This window comes from Tiliqua scincoides, chromosome 2 (genome assembly GCF_035046505.1).
Source record: "Tiliqua scincoides isolate rTilSci1 chromosome 2, rTilSci1.hap2, whole genome shotgun sequence".
Classification (NCBI taxonomy): Eukaryota; Metazoa; Chordata; class Lepidosauria; order Squamata; family Scincidae; genus Tiliqua; species Tiliqua scincoides.
Window position 1 is genome coordinate 166,397,614 of NC_089822.1, and position 18,563 is coordinate 166,416,176.

Below are 18,563 nucleotides of genomic sequence, written 5' to 3' on the forward strand. Positions count from 1 at the left end.
AAATCTGAGGACCAAAGAAAGGTGGCATATAAATACCTATATAAATAAATAAATCTGACAGATGTTCCTAAATGAACTAGGAGGAGTTTGTAGAGTGGAAGGCTTTGTAGGGCCCACCAGGCATCCAAGGTGCCGCCTGCTGCAGCTGCATTAAAACGCATTCCTGCCTAGCTCACAGCCAGGTGTACACATTTGATCCCAGTTGCATATATGCACTGTTGAGCAGTAATGGCTTAAATGGGCTGAACTTGAAGTGGTGTCAAGAAGTCTCAGACTGCAATCCTATACACACTTTCCTGTTAATTGAACACCATAGGAGTTACTTCTGAGTAGATGTGCACAGGATTGTGCCCTCCCTCTGGTCTGGTTTGCACCACTATCCACTATAGATGACCCAAGAGAAATCTTGAGCGCTGCTGCACCTGTTCAAGCTGTCAGGCGATTCTGGGTAAGTGCCCAGTTCCTCTGCTGAGGTGCTCCTTCGCTGCCTGAAGTGAGGGGAAGAGCAGGTTCCAGTCCTCTTACCACTCCTGCGTGGCTTTGCTCTGCTCTGCTCCCCGTGAGGCTGCACCCCTAGCCACACTTAGCTGGGAGTAAGCCCCATGGACTAGAAGGGGACTTACTTCTGAGTAGACAGGCATAGGCTTGAAGGCAGAGGGCGGGCCTGTCAGCCCAATCCTGTGCTGTCTACTCAGAAGTAAGTCCCATTAGAGTCCATGGGGCTTACTCCCAGGTAAGTGGGGCTAGGTCCGGGCTCTGCAACTCCCTCCAGTTCTACAGACACCACCACAGCGTTCGTACTGTATGTGGCGCCCTTTCAGAACTGTCCCCTCTGAGCCTCCGTAGCCGCTCAGATTCGGAACCACTTGAATTTCTTCCCGTTATCTATTCCGGCTGTGGAGGTGAAGCCTAGCCGGGGGGCGGGCTCACTGTGGCCCTTCCGACCAATAGAAACAGCCGGAGATTGTTCCTCCCCTCCCAAGGGCCAGCAAAGCAGGCCCGCGGCTGCCGCGCGCGTCGTCAGTACCTGCACTCGCTGGGGGTCTCAGATTTTGCCTCACAACGAGTCTCTACCTAGTTTTATTGGTGGCAACGGCGTGACTGACAGCCACTGCTCCCTTAAAGGTTGGCTGCTGTGGCTCCGATCGACGCTTCTCGCGCCTAATCACAGGCGAGGGCTCAAGCCCCCTGTACCAATAGCGCCCGAGGGGGCGGGACAAGTGGCTGCGACGGCCAATGGTGGGCGGCCTGGGTGAGGAACGCGGCCAACGGAGTCGGGAGGCGGGGCCGGGGTGCCGTTGCCGTCTGGCGCAGGAGGTAACGGGCGCGAGGGAGGGAGCGCGCGCGCCTGCGGTGTGTGATAACCGTCGCCGCCATCATGAGTTATTCAGGTGAGCGCCCTGCGGTCACCGGGGCCCCCCGAGTCGGAGCGGAGGGGGCTCCCCTGGCGCTGCTGCGGGCTGGGCCCTCGGCGCGGTCAGCCCTTTCCTTCCGCGGCGTCGCAGTCGCCCCCGCCCGTGGCTCGCTGGCGCCTCTGCTCGTTTCGCCAGCCACGGGGGGGGGGCTCCTCACACGCCTTCGAACGACAGCCGTAGGTGCGCCCTCGCCCTGCTGATGCGTGGCCGCCAAGCGCGCTGCCTCCCTCCGAGGCGGGCGGGGGCTGCCGTCCTATCGGGCATACCTGTCCCCCGCGCGCCTGCGCGCTCGGCTCCTGCGAGTGGGTGTGGGAAGGGGCGCAGGATCGCCTCTCCGGGTCAGGTTGCGGCGGCCTTCTTCTGGGCCCCCCACCCCACCCCCAGGTCCACCGGGGCTTTAGAAAGGGCGTCTGGCGGGGGGGGCGCTTTTCGGGAGTGGGGGCGTGTCTAGTGGAGATGCCTCACAGCCCCATCCTGCCCGCGCTTTCCTGGGAGCAAGCCCCGTTGATTGTCATCTTTAACAGCAGATACGCAGTAGCCTCGTAAAAGTATAGATCTGTCACATTTTTTTCAAATGCAGTCACGTCCAGTGGGAGCATCAAGTCTGGTATATTAAGAATAAAAGACACACTGGAATGAATGGGGATCGACCTGAAATGGGCTCACAGCCCATTAGTGGGTCCTCACTCAGTTTGAGAAACACTGGCTTATAGCATAGCTCTAAGCTTGTTTTCTCAGAAGTCCCTTTAAAATCAGTGGTACTTTCTAGTGCTCACAGATGCAATCTTGAAGTCACCTACTGTAAGAGTTTTGTAACCTCTGTGTTTATAAATACACCAGGGGTGTCAAACTCCTTTCATACAGAGGACCTACGTTAGCATTCAGGATGCCTGCTGAGGGCCGGATGTGACATCATTAGCCAGAAAGTGACGTCTACTGTAAGAGTTTTGTAACCTCTGTGTTTATAAATACACCAGGGGTGTCAAACTCCTTTCATACAGAGGACCTACGTTAGCATTCAGGATGCCTGCTGAGGGCCGGATGTGACATCATTAGCCAGAAAGTGACGTCATCATCAACTGGACCAGTCCAGTTCTGATCACCACATCTCAAAAAGGACATAGTGGAAATGGAAAATGTGCAAAAGAGAGCGCCTAAGATGATTACTGGGCTGGGGCACCTTCCTTATGAGGAAAGGCTACAGTATTTGGGCCTATTCAGCCTAGAAAAGAGGGGGGACATGATTGAGACATACAAAATTATGCATGGGAAGGATAAAGTGGAGAGAGAGATGCTCTTTACACTCTCACATAACACCAGAACCAGGGGACATCCACTAAAATTGAGTTTTGGGAGAGTTAGGACAGACAGAAGAAAATATTTCTTTATTCAGCGTGTGGTTGGTCTGTGGAACTCCTTGCCACAGGATGTGGTGACGGCATCTGGCCTGGATGCCTTTAAAAGGGGATTGGACAAGTTTCTGGAGGAAAAATCCATTATGGGTTACAAGTTATGATGTGTATGTGCAACCTCCTGATTTTAGATGGGCTATGTCAGAATGCCAGATGCAAGGGAGGTCACCAGGATACAGGTCTCCTGTTATCAGGTGTGCTCCCTGGGGCAGTTGGTGGGCCGCTGTGAGATACAGGAAGCTGGACTAGATGGGCCTATGGCCTGATCCAGTGGGGCTATTCTTACGTTTCTTATGTATCATTAAGCAGCTGATGACCAGAAGTCAGCACTTTGTTCTCATTAACTGCAAATGGCAGAAGAGAAAATACACAAATAGTGATCATATTTCAAGATATGGGAGAACCCAATTTTCATGCAGGCCTGCTATTTCAGCAGTAGCACCTCAGGACTGCTCAGCAGCTGAGAGCCTGAGGGCCAACCAGATAAAAAACTTGGGGGGGCAATCTGGCCCCCGGGGCCTTATGTTCAACACCCTTGAAATAAATAATTATGCGTGGCAATCCTACAGATGCCTTTTTCTCTGTGTGCATATTCTCCCTTGAATGATAATTATCTAACTCTGATCCCAATTACTATATTGCAACATTTTTATTTCTGGGTGTCTGAATAGAGACTTGACATTGGCGTGTGACAACTATATCTGTACAGTATTTGGTTTCTATCTACTATTTTTGTTATTCAAAGTGAAGCTCTTTCTCCTTTCGTTTCAATGGTTTATGATGGATGCCAAAGAGATGGTGGTTTCTATTTGGATTCCAAATAGTTTTGAATTTACCGTAAACTGTTTAAATGGTAAAGCGTTTATGTAGTGAAAAAACTGAACCTGTGTTTGAAAAAGCTCAGTCTGGAGTCTGTTTTAAATGTTTGGTATTCGAACACGCGAAGTAATTGTAAGATGGAAAGTGTCTTGGAGCAAGAGTACTGTAGAATAACTGCAAGTTGCCATCATATATTTGAGACTAAGGAGCAGAATTTTTAAGACAAACGGTTCAGCTTCTAGATGGCCTTGAGACCTAGACCCTCTTATTTAATTTCTTCAGGAAGGAAAGCTAGAATGCCGTTGGCTGAAGAATAGCAGAATATTTTTATCTGTCACAGTATCTTGTTTTATGACAACTATCCTCTGGTGAAGCTTTCAATCCTGCTTTATCTGTGCTTCCCAGTGCTCTGCAGGGTTTGTTTCATTTTGCATTTAAGAGATTTTGGATTGTTACTTATCAAATTGTTCAGAATTGGTATGTAGCAGACCTAATGTTATGCAGGGACTGTCTGTTTTCTGTGGTGGCTTAGTCTTTTTTCCCCCCTTTACTAATTTTTATTTTATTTTAAAAACACTTCTGTGCTGTCTTTTCATCCCAGAAATACTATCACCACATCTTACAGTGTGTAAAACATTTGACATGTATGGTTAGAGAGATGCTTGATATGTGTAATTGACAATTGTACTCTCCAGTTTTCTTGGGGCTTGTGAATAATAGTTAGGAGATCTTGGCTCAGGTGTTCATAGGTAACACATAACCTTCATTTCAGGTGTGAGGGTATTAGCCTCTTATACAGGAGAAGGAACAGAGTCAGTGCTTAAGTAGTAATTGTCATTCCTTCAATACTATGATTTAATGAGAAAGTTGCAGGACTGCATGCTGCTACATAGCTTGTATAGGAATACCCATTAACCTCCCCTGCCCCACTGCAGTACTGTGTATGATGGTGGTCAAGGGTTACCTTAATCTGGTTAGTAATAGTAATGAACAGTGCTGAGCTAGGGGACAGACAAGGAGCATGTTCATGTGGTCTGTTCTCAAACCTGTGTTTGATGCTATATCTATACTGACTCCTAAATGATTGTCCAGTCTATTATATTTCATTTATTTAAAAAAGAAAAAAATGGGGATTCCTTATTTTGGAAAACTTAATAAAAACTTACAGTGAACTGCATGAGATTTTCTGATTGTGGTTTCCCCTTTTCTGGTTCAGTTTTAACATAAGAACATAAGAACATAAGAACAGCCCCACTGGATCAGGCCATAGGCCCATCTAGTCCAGCTTCCTGTATCTCACAGTGGCCCACCAAATGCCCCAGGGAGCACACCAGATAACAAGAGACCTCATCCTGGTGCTCTCCCCTACATCTGGCATTCTGACTTAACCCATTCCTAAAATCAGGAGGTTGCGCATACACATCATGGCTTGTACCCCATAATGGATTTTTCCTCCAGAAACTCGTCCAATCCCCTTTTAAAGGCGTCCAGGCTAGACGCCAGCACCACATCCTATGGCAAGGAGTTCCACAGACCGACCACACGCTGAGTAAAGAAATATTTTCTTTTGTCTGTCCTAACCCGCCCAACACTCAATTTTAGTGGATGTCCCCTGGTTCTGGTATTATGTGAGAGTGTAAAGAGCATCTCCCTATCCACTCTGTCCATCCCCTGCATAATTTTGTATGTCTCAATCATGTCCCCCCTCAAGCGTCTCTTTTCTAGGCTGAAGAGGCCCAAACGCCGTAGCCTTTCCTCATAAGGAAGGTGCCCCAGCCCCGTAATCATCTTAGTCGCTCTCTTTTGCACCTTTTCCATTTCCACTATGTCTTTTTTGAGATGCGGCGACCAGAACTGGACACAATACTCCAGGTGTGGCCTTACCATAGATTTGTACAACGGCATTATAATACTAGCCGTTTTGTTCTCAATACCCTTCCTAATGATCCCAAGCATAGAACTGGCCTTCTTCACTGCCACCGCACATTGGGTCGACACTTTCATCGACCTGTCCACCACCACCCCAAGATCTCTCTCCTGATCTGTCACAGACAGCTCAGAACCCATCAGCCTATATCTAAAGTTTTGATTTTTTGCCCCAATGTGCATGACTTTACACTTACTGACATTGAAGCGCATCTGCCATTTTGCTGCCCATTCTGCCAGTCTGGAGAGATCCTTCTGGAGCTCCTCACAATCACTTCTGGTCTTTACCACTCGGAAAAGTTTGGTGTCGTCTGCAAACTTAGCCACTTCACTGCTCAACCCTGTCTCCAGGTCATTTATGAAGAGGTTGAAAAGCACCGGTCCCAGGACAGATCCTTGGGGCACACCGCTTTTCACCTCTCTCCATTGTGAAAATTGCCCATTGACACCCACTCTCTGCTTCCTGGCCTCCAACCAGTTCTCAATCCACGAGAGGACGTGTCCTCTAATTCCCTGACTGTGGAGTTTTTTCAGTAGCCTTTGGTGAGGGACCGTGTCAAACGCCTTCTGAAAGTCCAGATATATAATGTCCACGGGTTCTCCCGCATCCACATGCCTGTTGACCTTTTCAAAGAATTCTATAAGGTTGGTGAGGCAAGACTTACCCTTACAGAAGCCATGCTGACTCTCCCTCAGCAAGGCCTGTTCGTCTATGTGTTTTGAGATCCTATCTTTGATGAGGCATTCCACCATCTTACCCGGTATGGATGTTAGGCTGACCGGCCTATAGTTTCCAGGGTCCCCCCTCTTTCCCTTTTTAAAAATAGGCGTGACATTTGCTATCCTCCAATCTTCTGGCACTGTGGCCGTTTTGAGGGACAAGTTGCATACCTTAGTCAAGAGATCTGCAACTTCATTCTTCAATTCCTTAATAACCCTTGGGTGTATGCCATCAGGGCCCGGTGACTTATTGATCTTTAATTTATCAATGAGGTCTGAAACATCTTCTCTTTTAACCTCTATCTGACTTAACTCCTCGGTCAGGAGGGGCCGTTCGGGCAGCGGTATCTGCCCGAGGTCTTCTGCCGTGAAGACAGATGCAAAGAACTCATTTAATTTCTCTGCCATCTCTAAGTCTCCTTTTATCTCCCCTTTCCCTCCCTCACCATCCAGAGGGCCAACCGATTCTCTGGCGGGTTTCCTGCTTCTAACATATTTGAAGAAGCTTTTATTATTCCCCTTAATGTTGCTGGCCATGCGTTCCTCATAGTCTCGCTTGGCCTCCCCTATCACCTTCTTACATTTCTTTTGCCACAGTTTATGTTCCTTTTTATTCTCTTCATTAGGGCAAGACTTCCATTTACGGAAGGAAGCTTCCTTGCCCTTCACAGCCTCTCTAACTTGGCTGGTTAGCCATGCGGGCACTCTCCTGGTTTTAGTGGAACCCTTCTTTCTTTGCGGTATACACCTCTGCTGGGCCTCTATTACTGTCGTTTTAAGCAGCCTCCATGCACTCTGGAGAGACTGGACTCTTTTTACCCTCCCTTTCAACCTCCTTCTAACCAGCCTCCTCATTTGAGGGAAGTCCGCCCGTCGGAAGTCAAGGGTTTTTGTTAGTTTTGACCAGAGCAGTGTAGAAAATAGGTTTTGATGGTGTTGGTAGTTACAACCTTCATGCTGTTTCTCTTAAGATGAATTTACCTATACGTAATTGAAGTAATTTCTTTCTGTGTTTTATTCCACTATGAAAATATGTGCAAGTTTAGGGAGGTTTTTTATGAACTTGTTCTCAATAATACTCTTTAGGCTCAGACTCAATTATTTGGTATTCCTAACTGTTCATCGGGCCAGAATAAATTGTAAAAAAAAATTCATGCATATGTATATGGTATGAGTGTATGCATGTAGGTACAGGTGGAAAACAAAATGTTTACAACAAGAGCTAATTTAATGAAAACAAACTTTTAGGTAAGGTTGATATTATAAGGATGGTGAGGAAGGGGGTGGTTGAGGAATTGAGTGGGGATTTTTTAAAGCATGTGAAACTGTCTCCATTGAATAAGCAGATTATTATACAGTAATTTATTATTGATTTAACTTGTTTTATTAACATTAATGAATCATACATTTTAAAAAGAGGTGATTTGGGCTGGTAGGGACAATAGTTAAAGGATGTTGTGAGTTGAATGGGTTAATTGTGTGCCATGTTTTTCTGTTGCTAAGATGTACTGTGCATCATTTGGATTCTTGTAGAATTCTGAGTATTCCTAGATTTCCAAGTTTCAGCTGTCTCAATCATATTCTTCTACCTTCTCTTTTTCAAGTGGAATTGTGTAAGGATGTGACCTTACCTTTCAGAGGGATAGCTTGCCACAGTTTTTGAAGACTTCATAATCTCCTGTAGTAACATCATAAGCAACGATGGATACACATCAGAAAGGAGAATTACACATGACAATTATAAGTTGTAGGGTCAGCTTTTGACTTGATCCATTGGCCTAGCAATTAGCATTTGTTTCTAGATTCTGCCTTTTAGTTAAATTTTAGTATTTTTTTTTCTAAATAGAGAAACATTTTATTTTTTAAAAAGACTTACCCTTCCTTTCCCCTCCTAAGGAAGGAAAGGAGGAGCATTCTGCTATCCATTGCGGTGAGACTTTGTTGCATTAGATGGATTATTGTTTAGTGCTAATCTTCTGGTTTAGCTGTCACATAGTGCAGAGGACTTATTTGTTTGTTTGTTTGTTTATTTATTTATTTATACATACATACATGCATACAGGTATTTATATACCGCCTTTCTTTGGTTGTCAGATTTCTCCTCAGACTTTAATCCAAGGCAGTTTACATAGACAGGCTGTTCTAAACCCCCTTAGGGATTTTTACAATTGAATAGTTCTCGTCTTTCATCGAACTCCTCATTCCAGCTGGATTCCTTCCCGGTCTGGCCTCTCTCTGGCCCTTCGCCTCCCACGCTTCATTTGACAGCAACTCCTCTCTGCCACTGAGGGTCTGCTCATCAGTATATCAGCATGTCCTCAGTTTCGAACTGGCAGCCTCAGATCTTCAGGCATACAAGGCGGCAGCTCTACCAACTGAGCCAGACCTCCTGCCTTCCTCCTGACTTCAACCCTTTCTGTGCCACGACCCCAATACATAAAGTACGAAACTGGGAACCCACCATCGTTGATGTCACCCCCTCCCAGGACCCTGTCCACCTACCCCATCCCCATTGCTGCCCACTCCCCACCCCTGTAATGCTCTCTCAGCTCACAGTAACCAAATTTTCTTATTAGAGGGAGCAGAAAAAGTTACCATGAAGCCTGGCACTAGTGAAAGCTGTTTTAGCACAATTGCTGAGCAGGACTTGGACACAATCTTTTGGTTAGAGATGTAAAATTTCCAGAAATTTTGAAACTATGAAAAAAACCCACTTTTTTCCCCTTTTTTGGGGGGGGGGGGAATGGACATTTTTGGAAAAAATAAAAACAGCTACATTAGCACTTTTTTTTCTTTTCCAGATGGAAAGCCATTCTGTTACTTTAGGAACATAAGACTATGGACATTTTGACTTTGCATAAAATTATCACAGTTAGCATATTAAAAATATAGTGTATCCAAACAATTATTACAAACAGAATTTACTTTTTAAAATAGTATTTATTGGTAATTGGAACAAATGGTAATGGAACAATCAATCTCCTGAACTGTTTACTAGTTTATGTGGAACAGACAAAAAACCTCCACAAAACAATTTTTAAAAATCCAGAAGTAACAATTATTCATATTTCCTCTGTATGGTATTAAATAAAATTAAAAAACCCATTCTCATAAAAGAATTGGAGATGGGGGAAGTGTATAGAAGGGAGTGGGACTAAGTTTCAATGAATGGGCATGAAATTTAATCAGAATCATTTCCTGGGCTGTAATTACAGGTCCAGCCTTGTTATACACAGATTTTTTATACACGGATTTGACTCAACATGACTAGCCCTTGCAGATGAGAAGGAATGTACTGGTCCCTGGAGAGGGGGGAAAATGCATCCTTTTAAATCAGTTTAAAAAACTGAACAGTCCTTTAACAATAGCCTCCTTAATGAGAGAGAGAGGGCAGCTGGCTGACAATCTATCAATCCTTCTCTCTCCAGGCAACCCCTCCCTTCCCCCTGAGCATGTGAAAGAGAGGTGATCACTTTGCATTGATGAAGGGAGGGACTGAGTGAAGTGGAGGACTGATTCATGGATTGTCTTCTTAATGACTCTTATCTTGCATCACAAAGGTCAGCAAGGCTGTTTTTAAATCACTGGAGCAAAGAAACTTTGTTTTTTAAATTGATTTGCTATAGTGTGTTTTTTGCCATCCATGTGAGTGCTTGGAACAGAACCCACAATGGAACCCACAGGAATAATGAGGCTCAACCTGTATCAGTATCAGTTTCATTCTCTGCTTCTACAGCTACTTCGTTGTGTCTGTCATTATCACAGTTATTATGAACTTCTAAAAACTGAAGGTTTGCCCGAATTGAAACAAGCTTCTCTACCCCTTTCACATGTCAGTTTATTTCTTGATTTAGTGTGAGTGTTTCCAAACATAGACTAGATTATGTCACATGCTGCAGAAGATGGAGGAATCTGAAGAAGGCTAGAAGCAAGAGGAGTCAGAGGCTGTGTTGTGCAAAGACCTTGCCACCATGTTGCAGGGGAATATGTTTGGCAGAATCCCAGATTGCATTCCTGGACCAAATCCTTGAAGATGTTCTGAATTCTGCAACATTTGAAAGTACCTTCCCAACATCAACTCCTAAATATGATACTTGTCTTGTAATCCAGTCAAATGCAGTAACAGTGCTAGCATCACTTCTATTTCCACCTTTGAATCTTGGATCCAGCAGATTTGCAGCTGCATGAATTGGATGGCAAGAAAATTCTTCCTTTTTAAAAAATAAAATCTTTCACATTACTTTCTTCTGTAGTTGTAAGTGGAGATATACTGAGATTTTCAAAAACAGTTTTTTTTATCTTGGTTATTAGATAAGGAATTTCTGACAAAAGTGCACTATCTGATTCAGATGTAGTGATTGCTGTAGAGCAGGGGTGCCCAAAGTTTTTGGCAGGAGGGCCTCATCATCTCTCTGACACTGCTTCGGGGGCCGGGGAAAGAGAAAATTAATTTACATTTAAAATTTAAATAAATTTACTTAAGTTTACATAAATGAATATATTAAAGATGAACTTATATGAATGAATGAAGGTCTTGCAATAGCTCAAGGCCTATAAAAGTCCTTGCACAAAGCAAGGCTGGCCTTTCCTTTGCTACAGCTACTGCATCACAGACATGAAACAGCAAGCAGTGGAGGAAGCCCTCATCCCACAGCTCATGCGAGAGGTCAAACAGTCGCCCTCACGCTGAGAGCAGTTGCATCGGGCCAATGTGGGCTGCAACAAATCTCTGGAGGGCTAGAGGCTCATTGGAGACTGGGGGCTCCCAGAGGGCCACATTGAGAGGCCTCGAGGGCCGCATGTGGCCCCAGGGCCGGGGTTTGGGCACCCCTGCTGTAGAGGGTGGCTTTAGAATCTTCAGGGAATTTTGCAGATTCCCTGCAAAAAAAAAAAAAGGTTTACATTACAGAACATAAGTAAAATATGCAAATATGTTAGAGTAAAAATTACAGAAGTGTCTAACAGCTATAACATCTCGCAAAAAGAAAAAATAGCCCTATTGCTAAAAAAATTCAACATAAAGCAATGTAATAGAGTAAAGACTCCTATAATGACTAGTTTTAATAAAAATAATACACCCAGTCCCATGTTCAATACCACAATATACAAGTCATTACTAAAAAGTCTGATGTACCTTAGCCAATAAACGAGGCCGGACATCGCTATAGCGTACAATTTGTTAGCCAGAGCGTCAAACCAACCCACGCAGAGACATTAGCTAGCAGCAAAGCATATATTAAAGTACCTAAAACAAACAATAGACATGTCCTTGTACCTAAAACCTAAGAGTGATCTGAGACTCACCGCATATGTAGATGCAAGCTTTGCCACAGACACTAAAACTAAGCAATCTACCTCAAGAATAGCACTGTTTCTAGCTGGAGCCTTAATCAAGTAAAAAACTGTGAAACAAAGACGTGTCTTTGTCAACATGTAAATCACAATTTGCTGCACTAAGTCTAATGTGCACCGAGCTTATTTAGCACAACCAACTGCTAATGGATCTTGGCATACAAGTGCCAAAACCCATTAATGTGATAAAAAACAATCAAGCGGCCATACAAATGGCTACAACACCTAGCGTAAAAAAAAGATTGAAACACACTAATGTGCGCTTCCATAACGTAAAGCAATGTGTTTCTAATAGTCTTATCTCCCTGACCTACTGCAAGTCCAGCCAAAACGTGGCGGACGCACTAACAAAAGTGCAATCCACAATTAAACATCAAGAAAACTATATGATGCTAGAGCTAAAGGTCTGAGCAGAATAAACTGTCCTAAACCAAAGAGGAGGATGTCAGGTCTATGTTCTGGATAAGGCAGAAACACAGCCAACAAGGTGGTTCAGGAACAGGTGCAGATTGCTGGAGTCAGCAGGATCAGCAAACACCTGTGTCTGCCTCACTCTGGGTGTGGCTTAGCCTACATTGATTGGCCACTCCAACTACTTAATGTTTAGTCTGTTGAGCTTCCAGTGCAGCAGTAGGAGTGTAGTAGGAGACTACTGAACTGCTGCCAGTAACTTGGGAGGCTGGATGTGAGTATATAGATGTTATTACTGACCATGGAATGAACTTTGACTGTGTATCTTGGAAAGCTAATTTGGATTTGTTGTTTATGGACTGACTGCTCATCGTGCTGACTAGGACAGTTTACTCTACCTGTGATATCCCTTGCTCTGAAATATAACCACTGCATTCAAAGAACTCTGCTGGTGTATGCTGTTTTGTGTGCCTGCTCATCCAAAGTTCCATACAACTCTTTACCAAACAAAAAGTTGTAACTAACAGTTTTATAACTTCTTTTGCTCATCTATAGATCCTTTCAAGGGTGTCCAGTTTCATAATATCATTAAGAAGCAAGTTTAGCCCATGAGATGCACATCCTATTGCAGTAATATGTGGGTACTTATCCATTATGATTTCCCATGCTGCTTTCATATTGCTGGCATTGTCAGTCAGCAAAGCAAATACTTTACCACTCCCAATTTTTTGTAGGACTTCACATATTTTACAGCTGATATACTCTACAGTATGTCTGTTCTCTCCTGTTTCAATGCTTTTGTAAAAAACCGGTTGAGCTGGTGTTATAACAAAATGTATAATTCCTTTTCCTCTCACATTTGTCCATCCATCTGTAAGTAGTGCAGGACACAGTGCTTCATTAATTTTTCCTTGCACAGATTCTATGACACGTTCATATTCCGACTCCAAAAGAGGCTTGTTCAGAGAATGTCTGCTGGGCAAATGGTCTTAATAATTTCAAAGCTTCCTTATGTATTTTCAGTTATTGAAAATGGTGTTCCAGAAGAATAATTGCTCTTGCAAGAGAGTGATCAATTTTTTCCTCATCTTCAGGTGTCATCTTGTCTACAAATGAAGTTATTGAATCATTTTTGGTTGCAGCTGTCTTCAGTATCTGTTTACTTGAAGATACTGCTGATGGAGCAACACTTTGTGTTACTGCTGATGTTGGAGTAGAAAGGGGACTGCTTGAAGAGAACGTTGAGAAAAACTCTGTGCATTTTCATTATTGTGGTTTTCTTCACTTAGATCCATGAAGGATTTTTAATATCTACAGGTCACTTGTTACATACAAGAATGTGTTTTGTCATCCTGGTAGCATTTGGAAATGCATATTTCATCTGACAATATTTGCAAATCACATTTTTCTTCTCAGAAGAATTTGTAATGTGAAAATGCCTCCATATGCTAGATGTTGGTCTAACCATTTTCCTGAGGGGAGTAGGAAAGAAAAATAATTTAATGGCTAGTTTGCAAGAAGACACTAATCTATGGTTGTGGGTGGGGGAAGTAAAGAACCAGATTAGTAGTAATTAAATTATTATTTACACAAAGGTTATAAAGATAAACTAATGTAGCTAAATGATTCAGTTTTCTGGAATCAGATAAATGTAAACTCTTACCATTTTAAATTAAGTATATACTTTCAGATCCTTTTTGTTGCTCTGTATTTTCTTCCAATGCCTTGAGACCTAGTGAACAGAACAGAACCAAACAGACCCACTCACATGCAAAAACAAAACTGAAACCTTTTTCTTTTCTTATGACAATAGCAGCACCTCCTAAAGGAAGAAATGCATCTTGTTCTTGCATTGGAGAGTTCAGTTTGTAACCTAGAACTTGCTTGTCCTCGGTGCACAGAAATTAGAATAATCTGATACCATACATATTTTTTAGAAATGATTTGGAAAATATTTGAACACATTGTCTTAAAATATTTTATTCATCATGTTAAAACAAAACATTCTATAATCAATTTTTTTCAATTTTTCCAATTTTTTTGGAAAAAAAAATAGTCTTCAGGAAAAAATGGGAAAAAAATGTTTTTTTCTGAATTTTTCTGGTTTTTTTCCAGGCCTTCACACCCCTACTTCTGGTACACCAAAAGCCTCCCCCTTTACCCGGTAGTGCTCTAGTCCAGTGGTTTTCATACTTTTTCATTCCCATAAGTTGCTGTGACCCCACAACTGAGGTTTCATGACCTCATTGGGGTCACGACCCCAAGGTTGAAGAAGACTAACGTAGTGAATACCTATTGACTGTGTTTTGCTGAATAGTTTCCTTTGGCTATTTCTAGAACAGCCTATAAAATAGGTTTTGACATCTGTTTGGTATCTTCTTTCTAGGTTATGGAAACTGGAACTCTGGCACAAACAGAGGCAAGTACAATAACATTTTAATGAAATGTTAAAATGCATATGTTGATATCAAACCAAGAAAGTAATACTGGAATATTACACTTTCTTGCACTTCATTGTATTCCCTCCACCTGGCATTGCTGCTGTCATTGATACACCTTTATTTCTGTCAGTGTGATTAAATCTAGGTTTATGTGACAATGAAACTGGTTCAGATGTTTATCTATGACTGACTTCTGCTAATCTGCATGTTTAACATTATTATTATTATTATTATTATTATTATTATTAACAACAGTATTTATATACCGCTTTTCAATTACATCTGTGCACTGTATTATCAGATGACTGGAACAAGGCTTTGAAACAAAGTTGGCTCTCGGTGTCTGAGGAGGGCTGTTCTAGGAACCCCTGTGGATAAAGAAATCTTGCAGAGGGGGCATGCTGCACCACAGTTACTTACCTGGGAGCTGCATCTGGCCCTCTGGAGGTCAGCATGGCCTCTTGGCCTCCTTGGAAGCCTCCTGGCTGCCACTGCAAACCAGAAGTGCCTTGCAGACACATCTGCGATGCCCTCTGAGACCCTCCAGCTGCAGTTTCGGCATCTGCAGATGTTCAGATGATGTTGAGCCTGCAAATAAGGATGCCCCACTGTACTAACAGTTTAATGCTTTGTATTATTAAGTTCCATTTGTTTCCAGGGGGTGAACAAGAAAGTGTCCATAGATTTGCAACTTAATTCTGCTTGCTTGGCACTTCTCAGAACATACAAAGAGGAACAAAGCACCATGGATTCCCTAAATCATTTTCATGTAAATTCAGACATACGTAGTTTGGGAGTTCTACAAGAATAGAGTGGCTAAATTGTGTAGAAGTCGTGCTGGTACTTCAGGTCTGCATTTGATTAGAGACGATCATGAATATAAATCCAAAGAAAATGGACCTTTAGAAATATACCCTTTCCTCTTTATTCATACCTAATTTATACCTGAAAACAGAGTTTCTGGTGAAAATCTGGGACAATTACACCCAATTTCAATGTGAAAAACTGCAACTCATTCTAAAGTCATTCCAAGTTCACCTCAAAATCACCCAGAATGCCCAATGCCAAAAGGAAAAGCTTGTGTGGCATGATAAAATAGAATAAATAACAATAACACTGTACAGCAGTGGTTCCCGAGCTGTGGCTCCCCAGGGAGCTGTGGAAACCAGCCATGGGAGCTGTAGAATTCTCGAAAAAAACCTCCCACCCTATACATTGTATAGGATTGTAGCCCTAATGGGGAGCCGCAGCCAATGGCCCAGGAGGCCAAGGGAGCTGCCAGTTGAGAGAGTTTGGGAACCACTTCTTTACAGGATCAATAAAGTGTTAATGTTTCAGAGGTCTACCATCACATAGTGAGGTTTAGAAGTTCAAGCTTTAGTTGAAACTCAAGAGAGTTGCTTATAGTTTATAAGCAACTCTCTTATGTTTCACTTATTTTTCCGCTTTTCCCATGAGTTTTTTCACCTTCTTTAGAACCTGTATTCACAGTAACTTGTAGAAATAAAGCACAAAAACAGATATGCTGTAAAAGGGAGAGTGTAATGTGCATGCCTTGAGCATGGGGACAGGCAACCCATCAGGCAGTGCATTTCACAAGAAGGAGGATGCCTCTTCCTCAGTGGCTTGAAGAGCCCTTCCCCATAAGCCTGCAGGAGCACACCCACGAAAGGAGCGGGCCCTTCTGGACCTCTGTCCTGCCAGGGATGAGAAATCCAAAATTCAGTCTGACCTCCTGGAACTACTCCTTGTGTACGTGAGGCAAATTCATACCCTTCTTTGTCTCTGGAGCTCAGAAAAGAAGGGAGGTGTACCCATTGGATAATATGGGAAGTAGACCTTATCTCTGTGATAGACCTGGTCCTCACCCCCACCATTCCTAGACATTATATCAAAATCTTGTTATGGATAAAGGATATGATGCATGTGCAGTGAAAATCTGAATAACAGGAGTGCTTCTAAAGAGGAAAAAGTGTAATGTATTCTACAGTTCAGTGTTAGTGTTAGAACCCACTAATTTAGTTTATTTTGTTTGTTTTTCATATTTTAATATTACCCTTCCTGCCTTCCATTTGTCCTCACCATAACCTGTGAGGTAGGTTAATCTGAGAGATGGTGACTGGCCCAGTGTCACCCAGGAAGCTTTGTGCTGAGCGGGGACTTGAACCTGGCTGTTCTAGATCTAAGTTCAAGTCGTGAACCACTACACTATCCTGGCTCTCTTAATGTTGAATAATAATATTGAATAACACTATTTTCCTGATTGTGATGAATTTTTCTTAAGTCTTAACTTTTAAAAGCAAAAAAGTATTTTCATTTTAGATGTCGTGTTAAACTGCAGTGTAGTTGAGCTGAAGTGTTGCATCTTTCATTCTGTTCTGGTTCATACTCTTCTATCATATGCCAGAGTGTGTGTTGCTTTAGAGGGTTTCTTTCATATCTACCAGTTCAGCAGTCTTATATAAATGAATGACTGTAAAGTTGGGGAGGGGGAGTGCCTGCTACCTCTTCTGGAATGTCCTCCCACTCCCTGAAGAGTGGTGAACCAGTCCTCTGAGCTCCAATCCACTTACCCCAAATACCTGATAATATCATTGCACAATGGGTACTATGTACAGCCTGCCATCTTGGCCTCTTTGGCAACTTGACTGGACCTGAAGGTAACATTACGATATTGCTTTCTGTTGTTGCATCCTATGACCTTGTCCTGAGATTGGCCTGCACTGCATGATAACTGAGAGAAAGTTTTGAGAGAATCATTATACACTGGATTCCCAAGTTAGGAACATCTGAGTTGTGGATGGCTGCATCAGTGCTTTTGCATAGTCTGTTATGGTGCTTTTGTGCAGGCTCAATAATGCTGGGCTGGCAAGAACCGGCTATTTCAACCTACATATGTTCCAACTACTGGACAGATATCTGGGATGGAACCAGTATGCATCTTGTTGATTTAGTGTAGATTGAAGTAGTTCTGCTGCTATGTAGTTTTGCCTGTCAAAACTTGAAGTTTTAGGTAAGGATTTCATAGAATTTCAATAATGTTTTTTGCCATGGTCAAGCAAAGTGAACAACTTATACAGTGAGTGTAGAACAGTGGTCTTTAACCTTTTTCATGCCATCACCCTAATAAACAAACAAATAACTGAAGAATGAAAATGGGAACCACCACCAATCCTGTCTCCCTCCTGGGATCTTATCTGCCCCATCACAGCTTTCCCCCTGCCCCTGCTTGTCCCATTTCCCCCTACCTCCTGTGTCTTCACAACAACGCTGTGAGGTAGCAGCCTAAGCAGGACTGCCCTTGGGAGCTGCAGGGCAAGACAGCAATGGCAAGAGGCTATGTGGGATTATATCAATAACTCAATTTTGATATGTCAGTACCATTATTGGTTTAATCCAAGCCCTGTCTTGCACGGGCTTTGACAGTTTGCTGCAGCCCCCAAAATGGGTTTTGCAGCCCCATTGGGGTCCTGACCCACAGATTGAAGAACGCTGGTGTGGAGTATAGGTAGTGTTACAACTGTTTTCCATGGGGGGGGGGTCAAAAAAAGGATTCTCTTTAGAGGGAAATGTGCTGTACTGATCAGGGGATTTAATATTTTCACAGAGAGGTACAGAAAATGTTTATCCTGAAGAATTTGGTACAGTCATAGCTACTGCATCCTGAAGAAAGAGAGAACTTTTGATGCTGACCATCTTGCATTAGCTGCACATATACAACAATCAACCTTAATGGAAAACTCAGTAACTGCTTTTCATTTCAGGTTACGAGGACTATAGTTATGGATATGGATACAGTCAGGATAACTCTGGCAATTATGGGTATGGTATGGCCTCTTCAAACTCTTGGGAAATGCCTAATTCAGATACAGACATGAACTTTAACGCATCCACTGGCACCAGTGCTGATGATGTAATAGCAAAATATAACCAGCGCTTAGATATGGTGTCTCATCTAGAAACTGACACGATGCAAGGAGGACATTATGGCTCAGGTGGAGACAGGTGAGTGTAGAGATAAAGGTGAAAAGGTTCAGTAATAGTCATAGAACAGGCTAGTGTTTGTA

At 43.0% G+C, this 18,563-nt stretch overlaps 1 protein-coding gene across 3 annotated transcripts in view; it reads left to right on the forward strand.

Moving 5' to 3' along the window:
• The first annotated feature begins 1,275 nt into the window (after positions 1-1,275).
• Positions 1,276-18,563, forward strand: part of AKAP8L (A-kinase anchoring protein 8 like) — a 37,547-nt gene continuing 20,259 nt past the window's right edge. Inside the window, exons 1-3 of one of the 3 annotated variants that reach the window (XM_066614066.1) lie at positions 1,276-1,391; positions 14,442-14,474; positions 18,261-18,501. In XM_066614066.1, coding sequence (XP_066470163.1) covers positions 1,379-1,391; positions 14,442-14,474; positions 18,261-18,501 — 287 coding nt within the window. In that variant the 5' untranslated portion in view covers positions 1,276-1,378. Of the gene's footprint in view, positions 1,392-9,812; positions 9,853-14,441; positions 14,475-18,260; positions 18,502-18,563 lie in introns of those variants that run through there. The other 2 variants (XM_066614065.1, XM_066614067.1) reach the window with 2 other exon arrangements.